The 18220-nt window shown below is 38.7% G+C and overlaps 1 protein-coding gene across 1 annotated transcript in view; it reads left to right on the top strand.

The window, feature by feature from the left end:
- The window catches only part of RARS2 (arginyl-tRNA synthetase 2, mitochondrial), a 172933-nt gene that overhangs the window by 148578 nt on the left and 6135 nt on the right, over positions 1-18220 (top strand). Inside the window, exons 9-17 of the mRNA XM_006902031.1 lie at positions 3058-3216; positions 4114-4220; positions 6413-6508; positions 9225-9285; positions 11175-11251; positions 11679-11803; positions 12353-12420; positions 12503-12612; positions 13253-13348. Of these exons, the coding sequence (XP_006902093.1) occupies positions 3058-3216; positions 4114-4220; positions 6413-6508; positions 9225-9285; positions 11175-11251; positions 11679-11803; positions 12353-12420; positions 12503-12612; positions 13253-13348 (899 nt within the window). The remainder of the gene's footprint in view (positions 1-3057; positions 3217-4113; positions 4221-6412; positions 6509-9224; positions 9286-11174; positions 11252-11678; positions 11804-12352; positions 12421-12502; positions 12613-13252; positions 13349-18220) is intronic.

Below are 18220 nucleotides of genomic sequence, written 5' to 3'. Positions count from 1 at the left end.
AAGCTTTCTTGGCTTCTGTGATTCCAAACACGTCGACTGCTGGCATTTTTTTTTTCTTTTGACCAGTGTCTCTTAAGTTTAGTTGTACTGTCTCCAAGGGAAGGTGGCGTGTCCTGTAGAACTCCTGTGTAGATTATGGTTTCCTTTCGGCCCTCGGGCCCGCCGGTTTTCCCTGTGTACCTTTGAAAGATGCCTCTTCGTTTTTATCTAAGGTGACTTCCCCCTTTGAGCCACTTCCCGGCTTCCCTTCAGCCCAGGAGCATGTTGTCCCTGTCCCCTAGGGCCTCCTCCCACTGGTTTTCCCTGTGTACCTTTGAAAGATGCCTCTTAGTTGTTATCTGAGGTGACTTCCCCCTGTGTGCCACCTCCAGGCTTCCCTTCGGCCCAGGAGCAAGTTGTCCCTGTCCCCAAGGGCCTCCTCCCGCTGGTTTTCCCTGTGTACCTTTGAAAGATGCCTCTTAGTTGTTATCTGAGGTGACTTCCCCCTGTGCGCCACCTCCAGGCTTCCCTTCCGCCCAGGAGCACATTGTCCCTGTCCCTAAGGGCCTCCTCCCACTGGTTTTCCCTGTTGTCTACAAAAAATTTTTTAAAAAATAAAAACGCTTATCCAAGACTCCACAATCAACCAAAGGTTTATCAAGTGTCAGTCACATAGTTACTCTGCCTACCATGTACCAGCATTTCATATTCTCAGAAGAATGGCTGATGATCTGATAATCAGTATTTTTTGCATAAGTAGTTTAGGCACAGTCAGCCATTTATATCAAGTAGAGTGTAGAGTGGCAGAAACAGTTCTTAAATGTTCCATGTACCAGCCAAGGCCCTGCCCAGAAACAGGATTACCCAAGAAGTGAAATAGTACAGACATTTAACACCAGTATACTGACAAAGATGGTGAAACTTCATCTCACATTCTTTGGGCATGTTGTCAGGAGTGGCCAGTCCTTGGAAAAAACAATCATGCTGGAAAAGGTGAAGGGTTATAGAAAGAGAGAAAGACTCCCAACAAGATGAAATGACACAGTAACTGTAATTGTGGGTTCAAGCCAGTCAGAAATAGTGAAGATGGCTCAGGATAGGGCAGGGTTCAAATCTTTTCATTATGTCATAATAGTCAGTATGTCAGGATAGGGTGGGGTTCAGACCAGTTCATTATGTCATTATGTTTGTTGGCTGTTAAAATGTCACCTAACTACAGCATTGTAAGCAATCCTTAAACTAAGCAATCCCTGCTTGCCATGCTGACTGGTTATTCTATTCTTGTTAGTGGTTGTAAATTTAAAAAGAAGCTTTGATTCTGTGGGAAGACACTCTGGGGTTAGGAGCGAGACAAGCGACAGTGATATCTAGAAGCGGAATCCTTGATGTGGTGAAATTTTTCTCAACAGATTAGTAGGTAAGCACAAATATACGAAGGTTTACCTTATGTATTAGCTAATCTGACAGTGGTCCAACCTTGCAAATAAGTATTTTAAAGTACACACAGTCCCAGGTTATAAACGAAATCCATTCCTGTGTCTTTAAATGGAATGTATAGGGGAGTCATATGGAACAAATGCAAGTGATTCTTATGTAGTGCATGAAAGGGAACTGTGGTGCTTTCCACATTGTACTGCTAACCAAAGAGCTCATTGATTAGAAGGCATCAGCTACTAAGGAGAAGGATGGGGAGTTTGCTCTTGTAAAGACCAGCAGCTTGGAGACCTGATGGGGGGTGAATGAGTTTAAGCAACTTACTGAGGCGGTGGGTTTGGTTTTTTGTTTCAGGATAAAAAAGACTTAAGGACTAATGATTTAAAAACAGCACATGAAGGTGATTATAATGGAGAAATTTTTCAAAAAGAGGACAAATTTATGTCACATTTCAGGGCAAGTAGAAGTTGTTCCTAAGGTAGAAGTATATAATCTGAGAGTTCCTGTAAAGCGAGCAGTTTCAGTTTTGTTTTTTGGTTTGTTTGTTTAATTGCCAATTTTTACTTTATGTTACATCCAACGACCTTCTGGGGATATGTTAGGATAAATGTACCATTATATTTCAGCCTGGAAGTGAATTAAAGCTCCTGAGTAAAATCTTTGTAGTCCATGTGGATAACCTGAGTACCACTTGGTCTCCATCATTGATACTCTGCTTCCAATTGTTAACATTGGTGTTTGGGGGTTGAAAGATGAATGATAACTATACAAAACCCTAGTGCTGAAGAGCCAGTAAAAACTGTCCGACTTTGCACCTGTTGCTGGGTGCATGCAGAACTAAACCTGCCAGGCAAACGGCAGTTACCCACAGTTCTCAGAAGCCCAAGTTAGAGTGTAATCATGCAAATTCTGTATGTCTTTGCTTGCTGCTTGCCAAGACCACCTATTTGACTGGCCTGACATAGAACAGTGTTAAGAATCTTTTCTAAAGAGAATTACTAAATAATCTTGGCCTTTTCTTAGACAGAGTGAGCCTTCCTGCTCTCTTCAACATTGTTTCAGAATAATTGCAGGAGTTAAAATTAGGCATTTTTAATAAAAAGAATATTAGCCGAATCTAAATGAGACATTCTTAACCTGAAGTTTTATAAACTTTGATGAGGGGGGGAAAGTACACTTTTGTTTTCATTAACCTCTATCTCAAACTCTGCTTTTTACCTCCATTACTGTATCATAAATGAATTCTTTTATTTGGATACCTATTTCCATGTAATTTATTTTCTTCATAATTCTATATATTTTATGTTAAGCATTAGAAGGAATCCATAGGCTTCTCCAAGGATTCTTGGCTAAAACAATAACAACATCAAATTTTTGTTGAGGCTACTTGAGTAAGGATTCTTGGAATTTTTCATTCTTTTCCCTGTTAAAGAGAACTCACTCCAGTCATGCTACTTCTTACCCATGGTGAACCTCTTTTGGTTTCCAAATTTATAAATCGTTCCCCCTTGGAACAGCTAGTTGATTCGAGCCACTGACATTTCAGTTAGCAGGGCATCATGTGAACTATATACTACCAAGCTCCTTGAACTGGAGTAACAGTGAGTAGTTATTGTTCTTCATTTAATGTGTTACTGCTTTTAGGTTTATGTGCAAGCTAACAAAGAAGCAGCAGATGATAAAAATGTGGCAGCATCAGCACAGGAGTACTTTCAGCGATTGGAACTGGGAGACGCACAGGCACTTTCACTCTGGCAGAGATTTCGGGACTTGAGCATTGAGGAGTACATTCGGATTTACAAGGTACCTGTGGTCTTCCTTGGTGTGCGCTCCACTCAGAACTGATAATATGTTGTGGTGATGCTGCCTAATAAGCTCACATTGTAAGAATAGATTTATCCTTTAGTTGAAAGTGAAGACTTCAGTTTCGGTCGGAGAGAGCTATATAATTATCTGGAAGTTCTATCAGGTGAAATCCTGAGGACTCTGTTTCAGTTCACTCCCTTTGTGTTCTTTTGCTCCTGAGTCCTTGGAAAATGGATGAAAATTCATTCATTGAACCAGCACTTGGGGTAGGTAGTACAGTAGTATTATAAAAGGTGTTAATCCTTGCCCTTCCTCACCCTTCCATTCTAGCAGGCAGATAGAACAAGTTCCTTTAAGTAGAAAATATTTATCTATTAGGTGATGAGAAGTGCTATGGAGAAGCGTGGAAAGGAAGATGAGGTGTGCTGTCCATGGTGGGAGGAGGGGAGGCACTGAGTTCTAGTAAGGACACCATGAGACTGAACCTGAATAAACAATCTAGAGAGCATAGTAGGAGAGCTTAAAGGAGGTTGTGGCTGAGGGCGTAATAAAGGACACTCTCCAGAGTTGTAAATTGCATGTAAAGATGGCCCATCTTCTCCCTCAGAGCAGCTGGTAGATTTGAATTATTTGCCTTTGCCTTGGCAGCATAGCTCCATACCCACTAGGCCAGCAGAATCCTCTGCTCTGTGGCTAGCGACCACCATATAGATAGTTTGGTGCTATTTGCGAGGGCTTTACTGGACAGTGGCAGCCATTGGAAGGTTTGAACTAAGGATCATTTGGTCTCACGCTTGTGTTTCTCATCTGTAGAATACATTATAGAGCATCCTATTCTTGATTGTGGGGTAAGATAATAGTGTAATTATCTCTTTTTTTTCTGAACCTCTTTAGCGCCTTGGAATACACTTTGATGAATACTCAGGAGAATCATTTTATCGTGAAAAATCTCAAGAAGTCTTAAAATCACTGAACAGTAAAGGACTTCTACAGAAAACAATGTATGATCACATTACTATTCTTTAATAAATTAGTTGTTTTTCTTTGAAATTGATGTTAATTTATTTTAGTAAGAACAACAGGATATGGTGTGCAGCCTCTCTTAGTGTCTCATACTGCCTTTGTACAGAGAGAGATTTCAAGGAAGTATCTCATATGATTGTTTTGTATCATCAAGTTGGAACCAACCTGTTGCTGACTGTCTTGTGGGTTTTCAGAGGCTTTAATTGCATCAGAGGAGACTGTCCATCTTTCTTGTGTGTACATGGTGGGTTTGAATCAAGTACCCTTGCATTGGCAGCTGACTTCCTAATCACTAGGCTTTTATCCTGCTTTTTTGCCATTTAGAGTACTTTTACACATGTTCTCTTTTATGGATATGGCAAGGTTGTAAGACATCTGCTCTTTATGTGTGAGAAAACAGAAGCACTGAGCTTCACACAACCCAGCAGGACTATAATGGGAAACAAAAGAACTAGCACATCTTCGGACTTAATGCTGACTTTTTAAAAACTTCACCGTTTCAAAAAGAATTTGTGAGATTTAGGAATATAGGGATAACACCTTAGATTTTTGAAGTCGTAAAACAAAGAAATTAGGAAGGCACAGAAAATGTAAAGTCAGGGATGAAATTGGTTTAAGTATACACTTGGGCTCTCTTTACTTGCTAAACATAAATGAATACTTGAACTTTGCCCTTCCTGCCACCTAAACACAGAAATAGTACCAGTAGAATCAATATAGTTGCTTAGAAGGACCACTTTTCATAATCTGTTTCTCCTATTATTTTTATTATAGGGAAGACATTAAAAATGTGGTTAATAACAACCTCAGTAGTGTCTGAAAGAAAACTTTTTGGTTGTCAAATAGAAAATTGATTTCTTTTTTAAAAAAAAGTTTATTGTAATTTAAGTAAAAGTTTTGAAAGATTGATTTTTCCCCCCACTAAGTCATTGATAACACATTTTATTTTTAACTTGTATTACAGTACCCACAATGTCATCACACTTTTCCTACTTACTGCCTGTAAAGACTTGAATTTTTTAATGAACCAGAAAAACAGTAATAAAATCCCATGGTTTTATTACTCAAGAGTATTTTCTAACGTGTTAAAAAATAGCTCAATATTTAATATAAAATAATTTTAATCAAAAGAATAATTTCTGATATTCTTTTATTATCTTTTACCTAAATTAAAGTTAAAATCTCTTTCCTACAGCAGGGACTCCCACAAATTTTATTTTAAGTACGTTACCAGGAACTACTGATGTAGAAGTTGTTGTTGCTACTCATAGCGACCTTATGTACTGAAGGCTGCCTTATCCTGAGCCAGTTTCACTGACTCCAACACACCTACCCCAATTGCCCCAGTTACTGAGTCAATCCACCTCATCCAGAGTCTTCCTCTCTTAAACTGTTCCTTCACCCTTCCAAACATGATATTCTTCTCCAAGGACTGGTCCCTCCTGACCATATGCCCAAGTATATGAGATAAAGCTTGAAAATCCTTGCCTCCAAGGATTTGCCTGGTTTCACAGACCTGTTTGTTCTCTTAGCAGTCCATAGTATGGTCAATACTGTACTACAGCACCACAGCTCACAGGCATCAGTTCTTCTTCTGTCATCCCTAGTTATTGTCCAGCTTTCTGATGTATAGCAAGCAGTTGTCAAGACCATGGCTTGGATCAGGCACACCTTAATCTTTAGACTGACGTTGTTTCTCTTCAGTGCTCTGGAGAGGTCCCTGACAGCAGATTAAGACAACTAAATGTTACTTCACAAAGTCTCTTAATAGTCATAATCACATTTCTCTTCTTTATTGATTAGTACTGATATTGACCTATTATTTGAGGAATAAAACTAGCCTTTATGGTTTGCCAAAGATACTACGTAAATGTTCTTTGTTGTTGTTGATTGCCATCAAGTCGAGCACGACTCATAGCGACCCTATAACCAAAATACCTGAATCTTGTTCTATGACTCTTATCATTTCTCGAAGTACATAGAGTTTCCAGAGGCATGTTATTTAGGAAGTGGATGCCACTCCTGCTTCCAAGCCTGTCTTGGAGCTCCACCAAACATTGTCCACCATAGGTGACCATTATGGCATTTGACACACTTGTAGCTACTGTAGATAAGTTTTTAGGAATCTTACTATGTTGATCCAGTGTTGTTACTCTTTATGAATATCTAGGAAAGGAACAGCTGTAGTGGATCTCTCTGGAGAAGGTGACCCCTCTTCAGTCTGTACTGTAATGCGAAGTGATGGGACTTCTCTTTATGCAACCAGGTTTGTATCATTTCATGCTCTTTGTTCCAAGATTAATGTTAAGACACTAGTCTTATCTACAGAAGAGAAAGCTTCAAATCCTAGCCTCCAAGGAGAAACTTGCTTTCACCCTCTCCAAGACAGACTTATTTGTTTTCTTGACTGTCCATGGTATTTATGTTCAAGACTGTTCTCCAGCACCACATTTCAAAGGCATCAGTTCTTCTTCTGTCATCCTTAGTTATTGTCCAGCTCTCAGATGCATAGCAAGTAATTGCAAAGACCATGGCCTGGATTAGGTGCACCTTAGTCTCTAGACTAACATCATTGCTTCTCAGTACTCTGGAAAGATCCTGACAGCAGATTATCCTAATGCAATTCATCTTTTGATTTCCTGACTACTGGTTTTAAGAGTGTTGATTGTGGAACCAAGCAAGCTGTAATTGTTAACAACCTCATTCTCTGCTATATCTGTCATGGTGCTGCCAGTTGGCCGACTGGTGAAATTCTTTGTCTTCTTCTTGTTGAGCTTCAGTCCATATTTAAGACTACAGTCCTTGACCTTCTACAGCAAGTTCTTCAGGTCCTCCCCAGTTTCAGCAAGCAAGGTTGTATCATCTGTATAACATAGGTTATTGATGAGTCTTCCTCCAATCCTGATGCCCCACCTCATTCCTCCTTATACAACCCTGCTTCCGAATGATCTGTTCTGCATATAGATTGAAAAGGTATGGAAAAAGGACGCATCCCTGACCCACTCCCTTACTGATATTGAACCATGCAATGTTTTCCTATTTTGTTAAGAGGACTGCTTCCTGCTCCAAGTATAGGTTTAACATGAGCATCATCAAGTGTTCTGGGATTCCTGTTTTCCTCAAGGCTGCTATTAGGTCAAGATTTTTATAAGTATTTACATTGCTGTCTGCTTCCTCTTTGATAAAATTTATTTTATTTTTTTGTACTTGTTTCATTTTCCACCTTGGATTTACTTTAGTAAAATAAAAATAAAATTTAGTTCTTGTATCTTTCTGATTCTTTAGGAACACGTGTGTGTGTGTGTGTGTGTGTGTGTGTTTTAAATGATTTTTTTTAAAAAATCATTACAACAAAGGAAGAAATGAACAGGAGAATTTAGACAAAAGCACAGAGAGGCTGGAGACCTGGACCGAGGCAGTCAATCACTTAACCATTTTCTAGGCCATGGCTTCTTACTGAGTGAAATGAGAAAGGCAGTTAGCATATCATCAGATTTGACTCCTCCAACACCAGTGTGTCAGAATGGAACTGTGCTCTGCGGGGCTTTAGGTGACTAATCTTCAGAAGTATACCACTGGGTCTTGTCAGCTGATTCTGCCTGGACTTGAACCTCCATCCTTTGTGCTAAATGTGTTAACAATTTGCACCACCCTTTGACGCTTTCAAGTTGTTTCTACAAACTCACTCTAGAACTTGTTTCCTTCTTTTGCTCTTCCATTAGAGCAAAACTTTTTTGTTTCAACCTTTGCTTAAATAAAAAAATATGATAGGGTATGTGTTTATGATTTCATGTTTATGATAACTCTATATCAAGGTTTGTTTTAACAATATAATATGTAATTCTTCTCAGAAGCCTTTTTAGATCCTTTTTTTCCTAATTACCTACCCCTATGAACCTTTACTACTACAGATTGAGTATATGTTTATAGGTGCTTTACTTATACCTGTGCTTTATACAGAAAAGAACAAGATTTGGGGGTGGGAGTTTGCCCCTCAAGAACCAGTTTTTATTCTCTGTAATAGCAGTGGTTAATAACGACATGTTGATGATTGCCAGCATTTGAAAAGACCTAGACACTAAGTTGCCCAGGTACTGCAGTGGTTAAAATGCTTCACTGCTGATGAAACGGTCATCAGTTCCCACTCCCCAGTGGTCAGTGAGAGAACAGTGTGATAGTCTTTTTCCATTGAAACTTACAGCCCTGAAATCCTTTGAGGCAGTTCTGCTCCGCCCATAGGAGAGCTGTGAGTTGGAATGTACTAATACTTTTTTTTGTTTGTTTTCGTTTTTTTAAGTGGAAACTACTCAAATCTTCCCAGTTTCTTGTATGGTTAACCAAACAATAGCTTATAGGCATGCATTTGAAACTTTATTGTTTATGATCTTTATTTCATTACTTCATAAAACATACAAGCCAGTTATTTTGTGTTTTAACAGAGATGAGAATATTTTTTTTTGTCAGAGGACTTAGTCTTTGAAAATAATTTAGACAATATTGTTTGATTGAGATAGAACTTTAAAAGTCCTTGTTATTGCTGGTAGACAAGTAGCTAGAAGGTACTTAGCTATCATATCACAAGGAGTTGTAAATCTAGCCTGTAAGAGAAGGTATTACAGAGACGTAGCAAAGACGTGATTCTTTCCAGTCAAGGCTTGGTTAACTGATCACAGAACATCTGCCTACATTTTTCTCATAGCTAGTTTAGTTATTAACTACTACTTTTCCCAGAGCATGCATATATATATATATTTTCTTATTTTTTTATTACTTTCCCAGAGCATTTATTATTATTGCTTCATCCAAAGCTATTTTTGGTATGATTTCTTTGTATGAAAGGATGGTTTTGGGATTAGAAGTGTGATTGGTATGCCTAACACTGTGAAATAATAGTTCTTAATTAGAAAAGGCTCATTACTATTAAATAGATAAACTAGTGCCCAGATCTGTTTAGTAACTTGTAGTTATGGCTGTTCTTTTAGAGATCTTGCAGCTGCTATAGATCGAATGGACAAGTATAATTTTGATACAATGATTTATGTGGTAAGTAGTCACAATATAGAGAAAATTTTTTTTTTTTATCTCATGAAATCTGCAAAGATAGAAATTGACTGCCATGCTGGGAAGCAACGAGATAATAAGTTTGATTAAATTACAGAGGCATTTCTATGTATATTTAAGGTGGCAGTTTCTATTATTATTCTCATTGTAATAAAATTATCCAATATAGGAGAATGGATATTGAAATTAAGTCATAGAAATATATATAAATACTTTCTAATATTTTATAAATTTTTTCTTTTATACTGGTTTACTTACAAAGTTCATATACATTGTTTTTCACACCGACTTTCCCATTTCCTTTACCCACCTCTCCTTCTACCCATCAAATTGTGTGACCCTGTGATTACCCCCACCAATCCTCACCCCTCTCCTCCTGTCCTCCCCCATTGGATCCTCATACCTGTTTTATTAGTTATCTTTCTATTTCTACAATAATGTTCTTACACAGTATTTGTCCTTGTGGGACTGAGTTAGCTCACTTAGCATAATGCACTCCAGTTCCTCCCAAGTTTTGTAGTAATTTTTTAAATCATTATTCCTGTGTGCTGCGTAATATTCCATCTTGTGAATATACCATAATTTTTCAATCCATTCAGTTGTGGTTAGACTTTGGGCTGTTTCCATGGTTTTGTGTTGGTGAATTACACTGCTATAGCCACTGGTGTACAAATCTCAGTTGTCATTTTCTTGGCATATATTAAACAGTGGTATAGCCGAGTCATATGGAATTTCTATCTTTAGCTTTTTGAGGAAGCGCCAAACTGCCTTCCAGAGTGGTTTTACATTTTACATTCCCACCAGCACTGTCTGAGAGTTCTTGCCTCTCCACATCTTCTCCAGCATTTATTACTTATTGTCTTGTTAAATTTTGCCACTGCTACTGGGATGAGATGGTATCTCATTTTGGTTTTGATTTGCATCTCTCTTACTGCCAGTGATTTGAGCATTTCTTCATGTTTCTGTTGGCCATCCGAGTATCTTCCTTTGTGAATGGTCTTTCCATTATATTTGTTTTAAAATCTACAAGAAGACTCAGTTTTCCCAAATACTTTATTTATTCAACTTTTCCCATTGCTAATATCTTATTGTCAGTACTATAAAATTAACTTTGGCATAATGTTACTCCTTTGTGTTTCCCCAATGTGTATGTGTTTATATGTGTAAATTCATGTAACCACAACATAAAGTACAGAATTCCTCTCACAGGAAACTCCACCAGCCTTGTCACCACTGATAGCCACTTTTCCACCACCCCAGACCCACCTCTGTCATCTGTCAATGCAGTTTTGTCATTTTGAGAATGTTGTATAAATGAACTGTAACTCTTGGAGATTGGGTTTTTACACTCAGTATCATGTTACACTTGAGAACCAGCTACTTGTAGCTTACAGCGCTAGTCCATTCCTTTCATTGTTGAATAATGTTCCATTACTTCTGTTCTTCTCACTCTCATGGTGAGTACCTCCCTATCCACTAAGAAAAAAGTTACTATCAAACCTTTTACAATTAAAAGTTACTATCAAACCTTTTACAATTTAGCTCTGACCTACTTGGAGATAAAGGCCATAACAGCAGAGTGTGAAAGAATTAAAATAGAATACTCAGGAGATTAAAGTTTCCCTTCACCTGACTCACTGCAGAGCTGCAGTTCTTCTATTCTCCCACTTAGAGGCCCTACTGGAGGCACAGGCTTTGGGTTTGTATTTTATTTAAAATTGCATATTAAATATGTTTTTAACAATTTAAAACATACTGATTAACAATGACTTTAGTCTGTTAAAACCCAAATATGTTCATTTGCCTCAGACTATTTTTATAAATTAATACATCTCAGTCCCTTTTTCTAAAGATCTTTGTTTCCCCCCAAGACAGATAAAGGGCAAAGAAAGCATTTTCAGCAAGTGTTCCAGATGCTAAAGATCATGGGGTATGACTGGGCAGAAAGGTAATGTCTGGGTGGATCCTCCCTGCCTGCTCAGAGTCATTACAGCTGTGTCTGGTCATATTGACCCAGTTTTTAGCTCAAACTTCAGTTCTTCTTAAGGTTTTAGTGTAGAAAAAGAGATTTGTTTTTTCACATTTATTTGTGTCTCAGTTATAGTAACTTCTGGTTTGCAAACATTTAAATTAATATATTTTTATTAGACAGCTCTTCTCAGGGAGGATGTTGGAAATTCTTAGTCTCCCTCTCCTTGTTTTCATTAAAGCAATTGGGTAATTCACTCACTCCCCAGTGATCATTTTATAAAATGAAATTGTATATGCTTAAGATCTTTTGGGACATGCAGCAAGTCTTACTGTATTTACAAATCCTGAGAAAACTCAGTCTGTTCTCTCTGGAAGGGTGTTTTTCTATACCTTTCTGTTCCCAGGTGCCAGCATGTGCCCTTTGGAGTAGTGCAGGGAATGAAGACTCGGAGAGGAGCTGTTACTTTTCTCGAAGATGTTTTAAATGAAATTCAGTTCAGGATGCTGCAGAACATGGCTGCCATCAAAAGTGAATTCTTTTTTGTTCTTAAACTCTGTGTGTGACTTTTCTGTTTTAGTGGTCTTTCTGCACTGTGAATTTTGTAACAATCCCTCCAGTGAACTTTCACTAACCTTGCTGAAAGACACTCTCACTAATTTGCACTACCAGAGTTCCTAGACTTGCTGCTGAAGGATTGTTCACTTCAGTAATCTGATTGGCTGTAACCCTGGTTCTGTTTTCACTGACATCCTCAGCAGCATCCTTGTGTTAACCAAAGTTAATGCAAGTAGTCATACCAAGATTCTGTCCTACAAAATTACAAGTCACACATCTTCTTGGCATTATTTAAGTTTCACCCTTGGAAAAACATAAGTATCAGCTGTATCAAAGGTTTTAAAAGGAATAAAAAGTATTATCAAAGGTAAATTGGTTAACCAAAATTTATAAAGTAATTGGCTATTGTGAATGCACTGTGTCTATTATGAATGCATTTGTTCTTGATACTGTTGGCATCTATTTAGGACATATCCATCATGATTACAGCAGATTGAAGAAAGCTGCTGTTGTCTCTTTCAGCAACTAAAGAACTTGAGGACCCACAGGAGACTGCTGAGAGGGTTGGGCTGGCAGCACTCATCATTCAGGTGTGTTTAAACTCCTGAGAGACCCTTTGATCTGGCAGCAGAACACATTCCAGAGCTGACAATTTGTTCTTTCTCACTAAAGGACTTCAGAGGTTTACTCTTGTCTGACTACCAGTTCAGTTGGGACCGTGTTTTCCAGAGTCGTGGAGACACGGGAGTCTTTCTGCAGTACACCCATGCCCGCCTGCACAGGTGAGAAGAGGCTTTGGGGATGCTCAGTCCTTGCTTTCTGAGCTGGTTTCCTGGGGCTCTGGGCTGGGGCTTCTGTCACTCCAACACCAGGAGCCTTGCCTTGCTTTGTAGGCTTCTCTGACATACTGAATGGCTGTAACCCAGGTGCAAACTCAGAACACTTCCTTGGTTTTGGAAGGTTTGCTTTTTTGTGTTATTGTTGTGTTTAATTAATTGTTGTTTATTGAGTGCCTATATAAGAAATATTTTCACATATATTAACAGAATATTTATAGGGAGCTCTAGTGGTATAGTGGTGAGAATCTATGCTTCAATCCTAAGGGTACACAGTTCGAACCCACCAGCTGCTCCACAGGAGGGTGGGCAGTCTCCTCCCATGCAGTTTACTCCTTTGAAAACCTGCCAGAGGGTCAGCTGTAGGTTGGCTCTGATACGACGGCACTCAATAACAATTATCTTTCATCCTCCAAATAACCCTTGCAAGAATATACTGTTAGTTCTGTTTTGTAGATGAAGAAACAACTTTAGGGAAAATTGAAGCTTAAGGAGAGCATTATTAGGTCATGTTCATAATTTGTATATGTGTCTTTTATGAGTTGTTTATTCCTTGTTGATTTTACTTTTAAAATTTCAATAACAGTTTGGAAGAGACTTTTGGGTCTGGCTTTCTGAATGATTCCAACACTGCTTGTTTAAAAGAACCGCAGTCTATTTCAATTCTCCAGCATCTTCTCAGGTATGAAGCTTTTCTAGTATTACCAACTATGCTCTTTCCACTTACTGAAATGACTGTTGACATTTTTGCTACTTGTTGTTGTTTTTCTGTGCCATCAAGTACAGCTCTAAGGCCTGTCCTACCCTTTAAGAGCATGATGTCCTTCTCCAATGATCCCTTCTGGCCACATGCCCAAAGTATGTGAGATGGAGCTTCAAAATCCTAGCCTCAGGAGAAACTTGGTTTCACCCTCTCTAAGAAAGACCTGTTTGTTTTCTTGACAGTCCATGGTATGTTCAAGACTCTCCAGCACCAGAACTCAAAGGCATCAATTCTTCTGTCATCCTTAGTCATTCTCCAACTCTCTGATACATAGCAAGTAATTGCAAAGACTATGGACTGGATCAGGCTCACCTTAGTCTTAGACTGACATCGTTGCTTCTCAGTTCTCTGGAAAGGTCTCTGACAACAGATTTATCTTTTGATTTTCTGACTGATGGTGCCAAGAGTGTTGATTGTGGAACTGAGCAGTGTGTAATTATTAACAACCTCACTCTCTTTTCCATCCGTCATGGTGCTGCCGACTGGCCCCATGGTAAGAATCTTTGTCTTCTTTTTTTTTTTTTTTATTAAATAATTTTAATGAGCATTACAGAGATTTTGGATTTCCATTCATTCATTGCTGCACTTCTCTCCCTGCCCAACCTCCCCTCACCCCCAGTTCGCCCCGCTCTTTTAAAAGTAAAAGAAACACTCCCTCCCTGGTACACAGTCCCCCTGCACCCCTCCAGCCGCCCCAAGTATATTCCACTATGCAACCTTAATTGTGGACTCTTGTGATAACCATAATACCCTATCATACATCGCTTTTAAATTATTCACTCCCTCATCTGTTTCAGTGCAGTATACACAATTTATCCAATTTTTCTCAGTCTTACCCCAACCCTGATATCAGTCACATTTTACAACAGTGGCATCATGCAATATTTGTCCTTTTGCGACTGAGATATTTCACTCAGCATAAAGTCCTCCAGGCTCACCCATTTTGAATAATATTGCATGAGTTCCTTGTTTTTCAATGTAGCATAGTATTCCATTGTGTGAATATACCACAGCTTCTCTATCCATTCGTTTGTTGATGGGCACCTGGGTTGTTTCCAACTCCTTGCTATTGTGAACAGAGCCGCGATAAACATGGGTGTGCATGTATCTGCTTGGATGTCAATTATGGTCTCTTTAGGGTATATTCCCAGTAGTGGAATTGCTGGGTCAAATGGTATCTCTATTTGCAACTTTTTTTAAAAATAGTTTTTATTATTATGATGATGGTGATGATGATGATGTGTGTACCATCAAATCGGACCTGACTGGTACAGGATGAGATTGTCCCTCCTTCTTCAGCAGAGCATCTGGTAGTTTTGAACCATGCACCTTTGGGATTGCAGTTCAGCTTCTTGCCACTAGGCCACCAGAGCTCGCCTATTTGCAACTTTTTGAGAAAGCACCATATCACCTTCCACAGTGGTTGCACCATTTTACACTCCCACCAGCTGTGAATAAGGGTTCCAGTTTCTCCAGAACCTCACCAGCATTTGTTGCTTGCTGTTCTGTTAAATTTTGCTATTCTTACTGGGGTGAGATGATATCTCATAGTTGTTTTGATTTGCATCTCTCTTAGAGCTAGGGATTTTGAATATTTCTTCATGTGCTTGTTGGCCATCTGAATGTCTTCTTTGGTGACGTGTCTGTTCTTATTACCCTGTGCCCATTTTTCAATTGGATTATTTGTCATTAACTTGTTGTGGTGCTCAAGTATTTTATAAATTCTAGATATACATCCATTATCTGACATGTCAATACCAAATACTTTTTCCCAGTCTGTGGCTTCCCTTTTCTCTGTTGGAGAAGTTTTTGGATGTGATTTTTGGATTTAATTTTTAGAAGGTCCCATTCATCTATTTTATCTTCTCCTGGTTGTAGATTTTTCAGGATACTTGGAAGACTGTTTATGTTGTGGATTAGGACTTATAGTGTTCTTCCAAGCTTTTCTTTAATGAAGCTTATAGTCCTTGGTTTTAGTCCTAGGTCCATGATCCACCTAGAGTTGGTTTTTGTATGTGGAGTGAGGTGTGGAAGATCCTTGAGTCTTCTTCAGATAGTTTTCCAATTTTGCCAACACCATTTGTTAAAAAGGTTTTCGTTTCTCCAGTTAACTGATTTCATCTCCTTGTCAAAAACCAGTTGACCATACGTAGATGGGCTGATTTCTGGGTTCTCAATTCTATTCCATTGATCTATGTGTCTGTCATTGTACCAGTACCACCATGGCAGTGTAGTAGGATTTGAAATCAGGAAGTGAGATGCCTCCTACAATCTTTGTCTTCTTGAAGTTGAGCTTCATTCCATATTGAATACTATAGTCCTTGATCTTCTGCAGCAAGTGCTGCAGCAAGGTCCTCCTTAGTTTTAGCAAGCAAGGTTGTGTCATCTGCATAACACAGGTTATTGATGAGTTTTGCTTTAATCCTCATGCCACCTTTCTCTTCATAAAGCCCAGCCTTCCCAAATGATCTATTCTGCATATAAATTTAAAAGGTATGGAGACAGGACAAATCTCTGACATACTGTATCCTTTCTTGATTTTGAGCCATGCCTTGTTTTGCCCTGCTCTGTTCTGAGGACTACTTCCTTGTCCTAGTACAGGTTTCACGTGAACACAGTCATGTGTTCTGGTATTCCCATTCTCCTCAAGTTTAACCACAATTTGTTGTGACCAACACTGTCAAATGCCTTTATGTCGATGAAACACAGATTGGTATCCCTCTACTACCTTTGTTTTCTGCTAATATCCCTCTAACATTGGTTATAATGTCCCTAGTGCCACGGCCTCTTCTAAACCCAGCTTGTATTTCTGATAGTTCTCTTCATTGTACTTTTCCAGTCGTTTTTGGATAATCTTCAGCAGGATTTTGGTTGCGTATGATATGAATGATATTGTACAATCATTTCTACACTCTGTCGGGTCACCTTTTTTTGGAGTGGGAATCCCAGTCAGTTGTCCAGGTAGTTGTCCTCCAGATTTCTTGGCACAGACTGGTGAACACATCCAGGGCAGCATCTGTTTTTGAAATATGTTAATTGGTATTCCATCAATTCTTGGGGCTTAATTTTTTGCCAAGTCCTTCAGATCAGCCTGAACTTCCTCCTTCATCACCATTGCCTCTTGATCATATATTGTTTCAGGAAATTCTTCTGTGTCAGTCAATTCTGTTTGGTACAGTGACTCTGTATTATCCTTCCATCTTCTTTTAATATTTCCTAGATAGTTCATCCTTAAGTACTGCAACTTAAGGCTTGAATTTGTTCTTTAGTTCTTTCAGCTTAAGAAATGCCAGGTAAGTATGGCCCTTTTGATTTACAAACTCCAGTTCTTTGCACATTTCATTATAATATTTTGCTTTGTTTTCCCATGATTCCCTTTGAAATCTTCTGTTCAGCGCCTTAAGTTCTTGATTTCTTCCCTTGGCTTTGGCTTCTTGATACTCTAGGGGCAATATTTAGAGTCTTTTCTGACATCCATCTTGGCTTTTTCTTCTGTCTTTGTAATGACCTTTTTCATTCTTTGTGGATGATATTCTTGCTATCCTCCCACAGCTCATCTGGTCTTCACTTATGAATATTCAAGGCCTCATACCTGCTTCTGAGGTGGTTTTTAAATTCAGGGGGAATAGACTTGAGTTAAAATTTTTGTTCCTGTGGATATGATTTGACCTTTTTAGCTGTAATTTAAACTTGCACTTGTGTAGTTGATGATCTGTTCTGCAATCAGCACCTGGCCTAGTTTTCACTACTGACACTGAACTCCTCTAATGACACATGTAGTCAATCTGATTCCTGTGCATACCATCTGGTTAAATCCATGTGTGTAGTCTATGTTTATGTTTCTTATAAAAGGTATTTGCTGTGTATAGATCATTGTGCAGAATTCTGTCATTCTATCCCAGCCTCATTTCTGTCACTAAGTCCGTGTTTTCCAACTACTGATCCTTCTTCCTAATGTTCATGTTCAATCTATGTTTTACCACAAAAGTTGGGAGAAATCATCTATTTCTTATTTGGCTCTGGTTATTGGTGCATAAATTTGAATGATAGTAGTATTAACAGGTCTTCCTTGTATGCATATGGATATTATCTTGTCATTCCCAACATTGTATTTGAAGATGGATCTAGAAATGGCCTTTTAAACTGTGAAAACGATCCCATTTTTCCTCACCTTATCATCTCCAGCATAGTAGAGATCATATGATTGCCTGATTAAAAATGTCCCATTCCAGTCCATCTCATTTCACCAACACCTAATATGTCTATTTATGTGTTCCATTTCTTTCTTAATGCTGTCCAGTTTTCTACATTTATGCTTCTCACCTCACTTTTTGTATCTATTACTCTACTCAATGTGTGTTCTATTGTACGTAGGGGTTTTGAAGGCCTATTATATCCTGGAAGTGGATGGCCAATCCTTCTTCCTCTTCTGTCTGAATTTGGATGCTTAGCTTTGGAACAATATATGGCAGACAAGTGTTTTAGTGAAAGAAGCAAATGAAAGATACTTCTCCTTTACAGAAGTAATCATGCATGTAGCACCCTTCCCTGCATGTGTATCCTGTCCCTTTCGTTTCCCTGAATATTAGCATCATTTGCACTCCCTCCTCCCCAACCCAGCAACTCCCTCCCCAACTTCCACAACCTTTTGATATGATCGCTTAGGCCACAAGTCATTTCTCTGATGTCTTACACCTCACATTAAGTCCAACGTAATTTTTTGTCTCAAATAGTACTTCAAGCTGCTTTGAAGGAAATAGCAAAAAATAAAGCCCCAGGAATAGATGGTAT

Source organism: Elephantulus edwardii, unplaced genomic scaffold (assembly GCF_000299155.1).
Source record: "Elephantulus edwardii isolate Elephantulus edwardi_28Jun2011 unplaced genomic scaffold, EleEdw1.0 scaffold00360, whole genome shotgun sequence".
NCBI classification, from domain to species: domain Eukaryota; kingdom Metazoa; phylum Chordata; class Mammalia; order Macroscelidea; family Macroscelididae; genus Elephantulus; species Elephantulus edwardii.
This window is presented reverse-complemented; position numbering and strand designations above follow the sequence as displayed.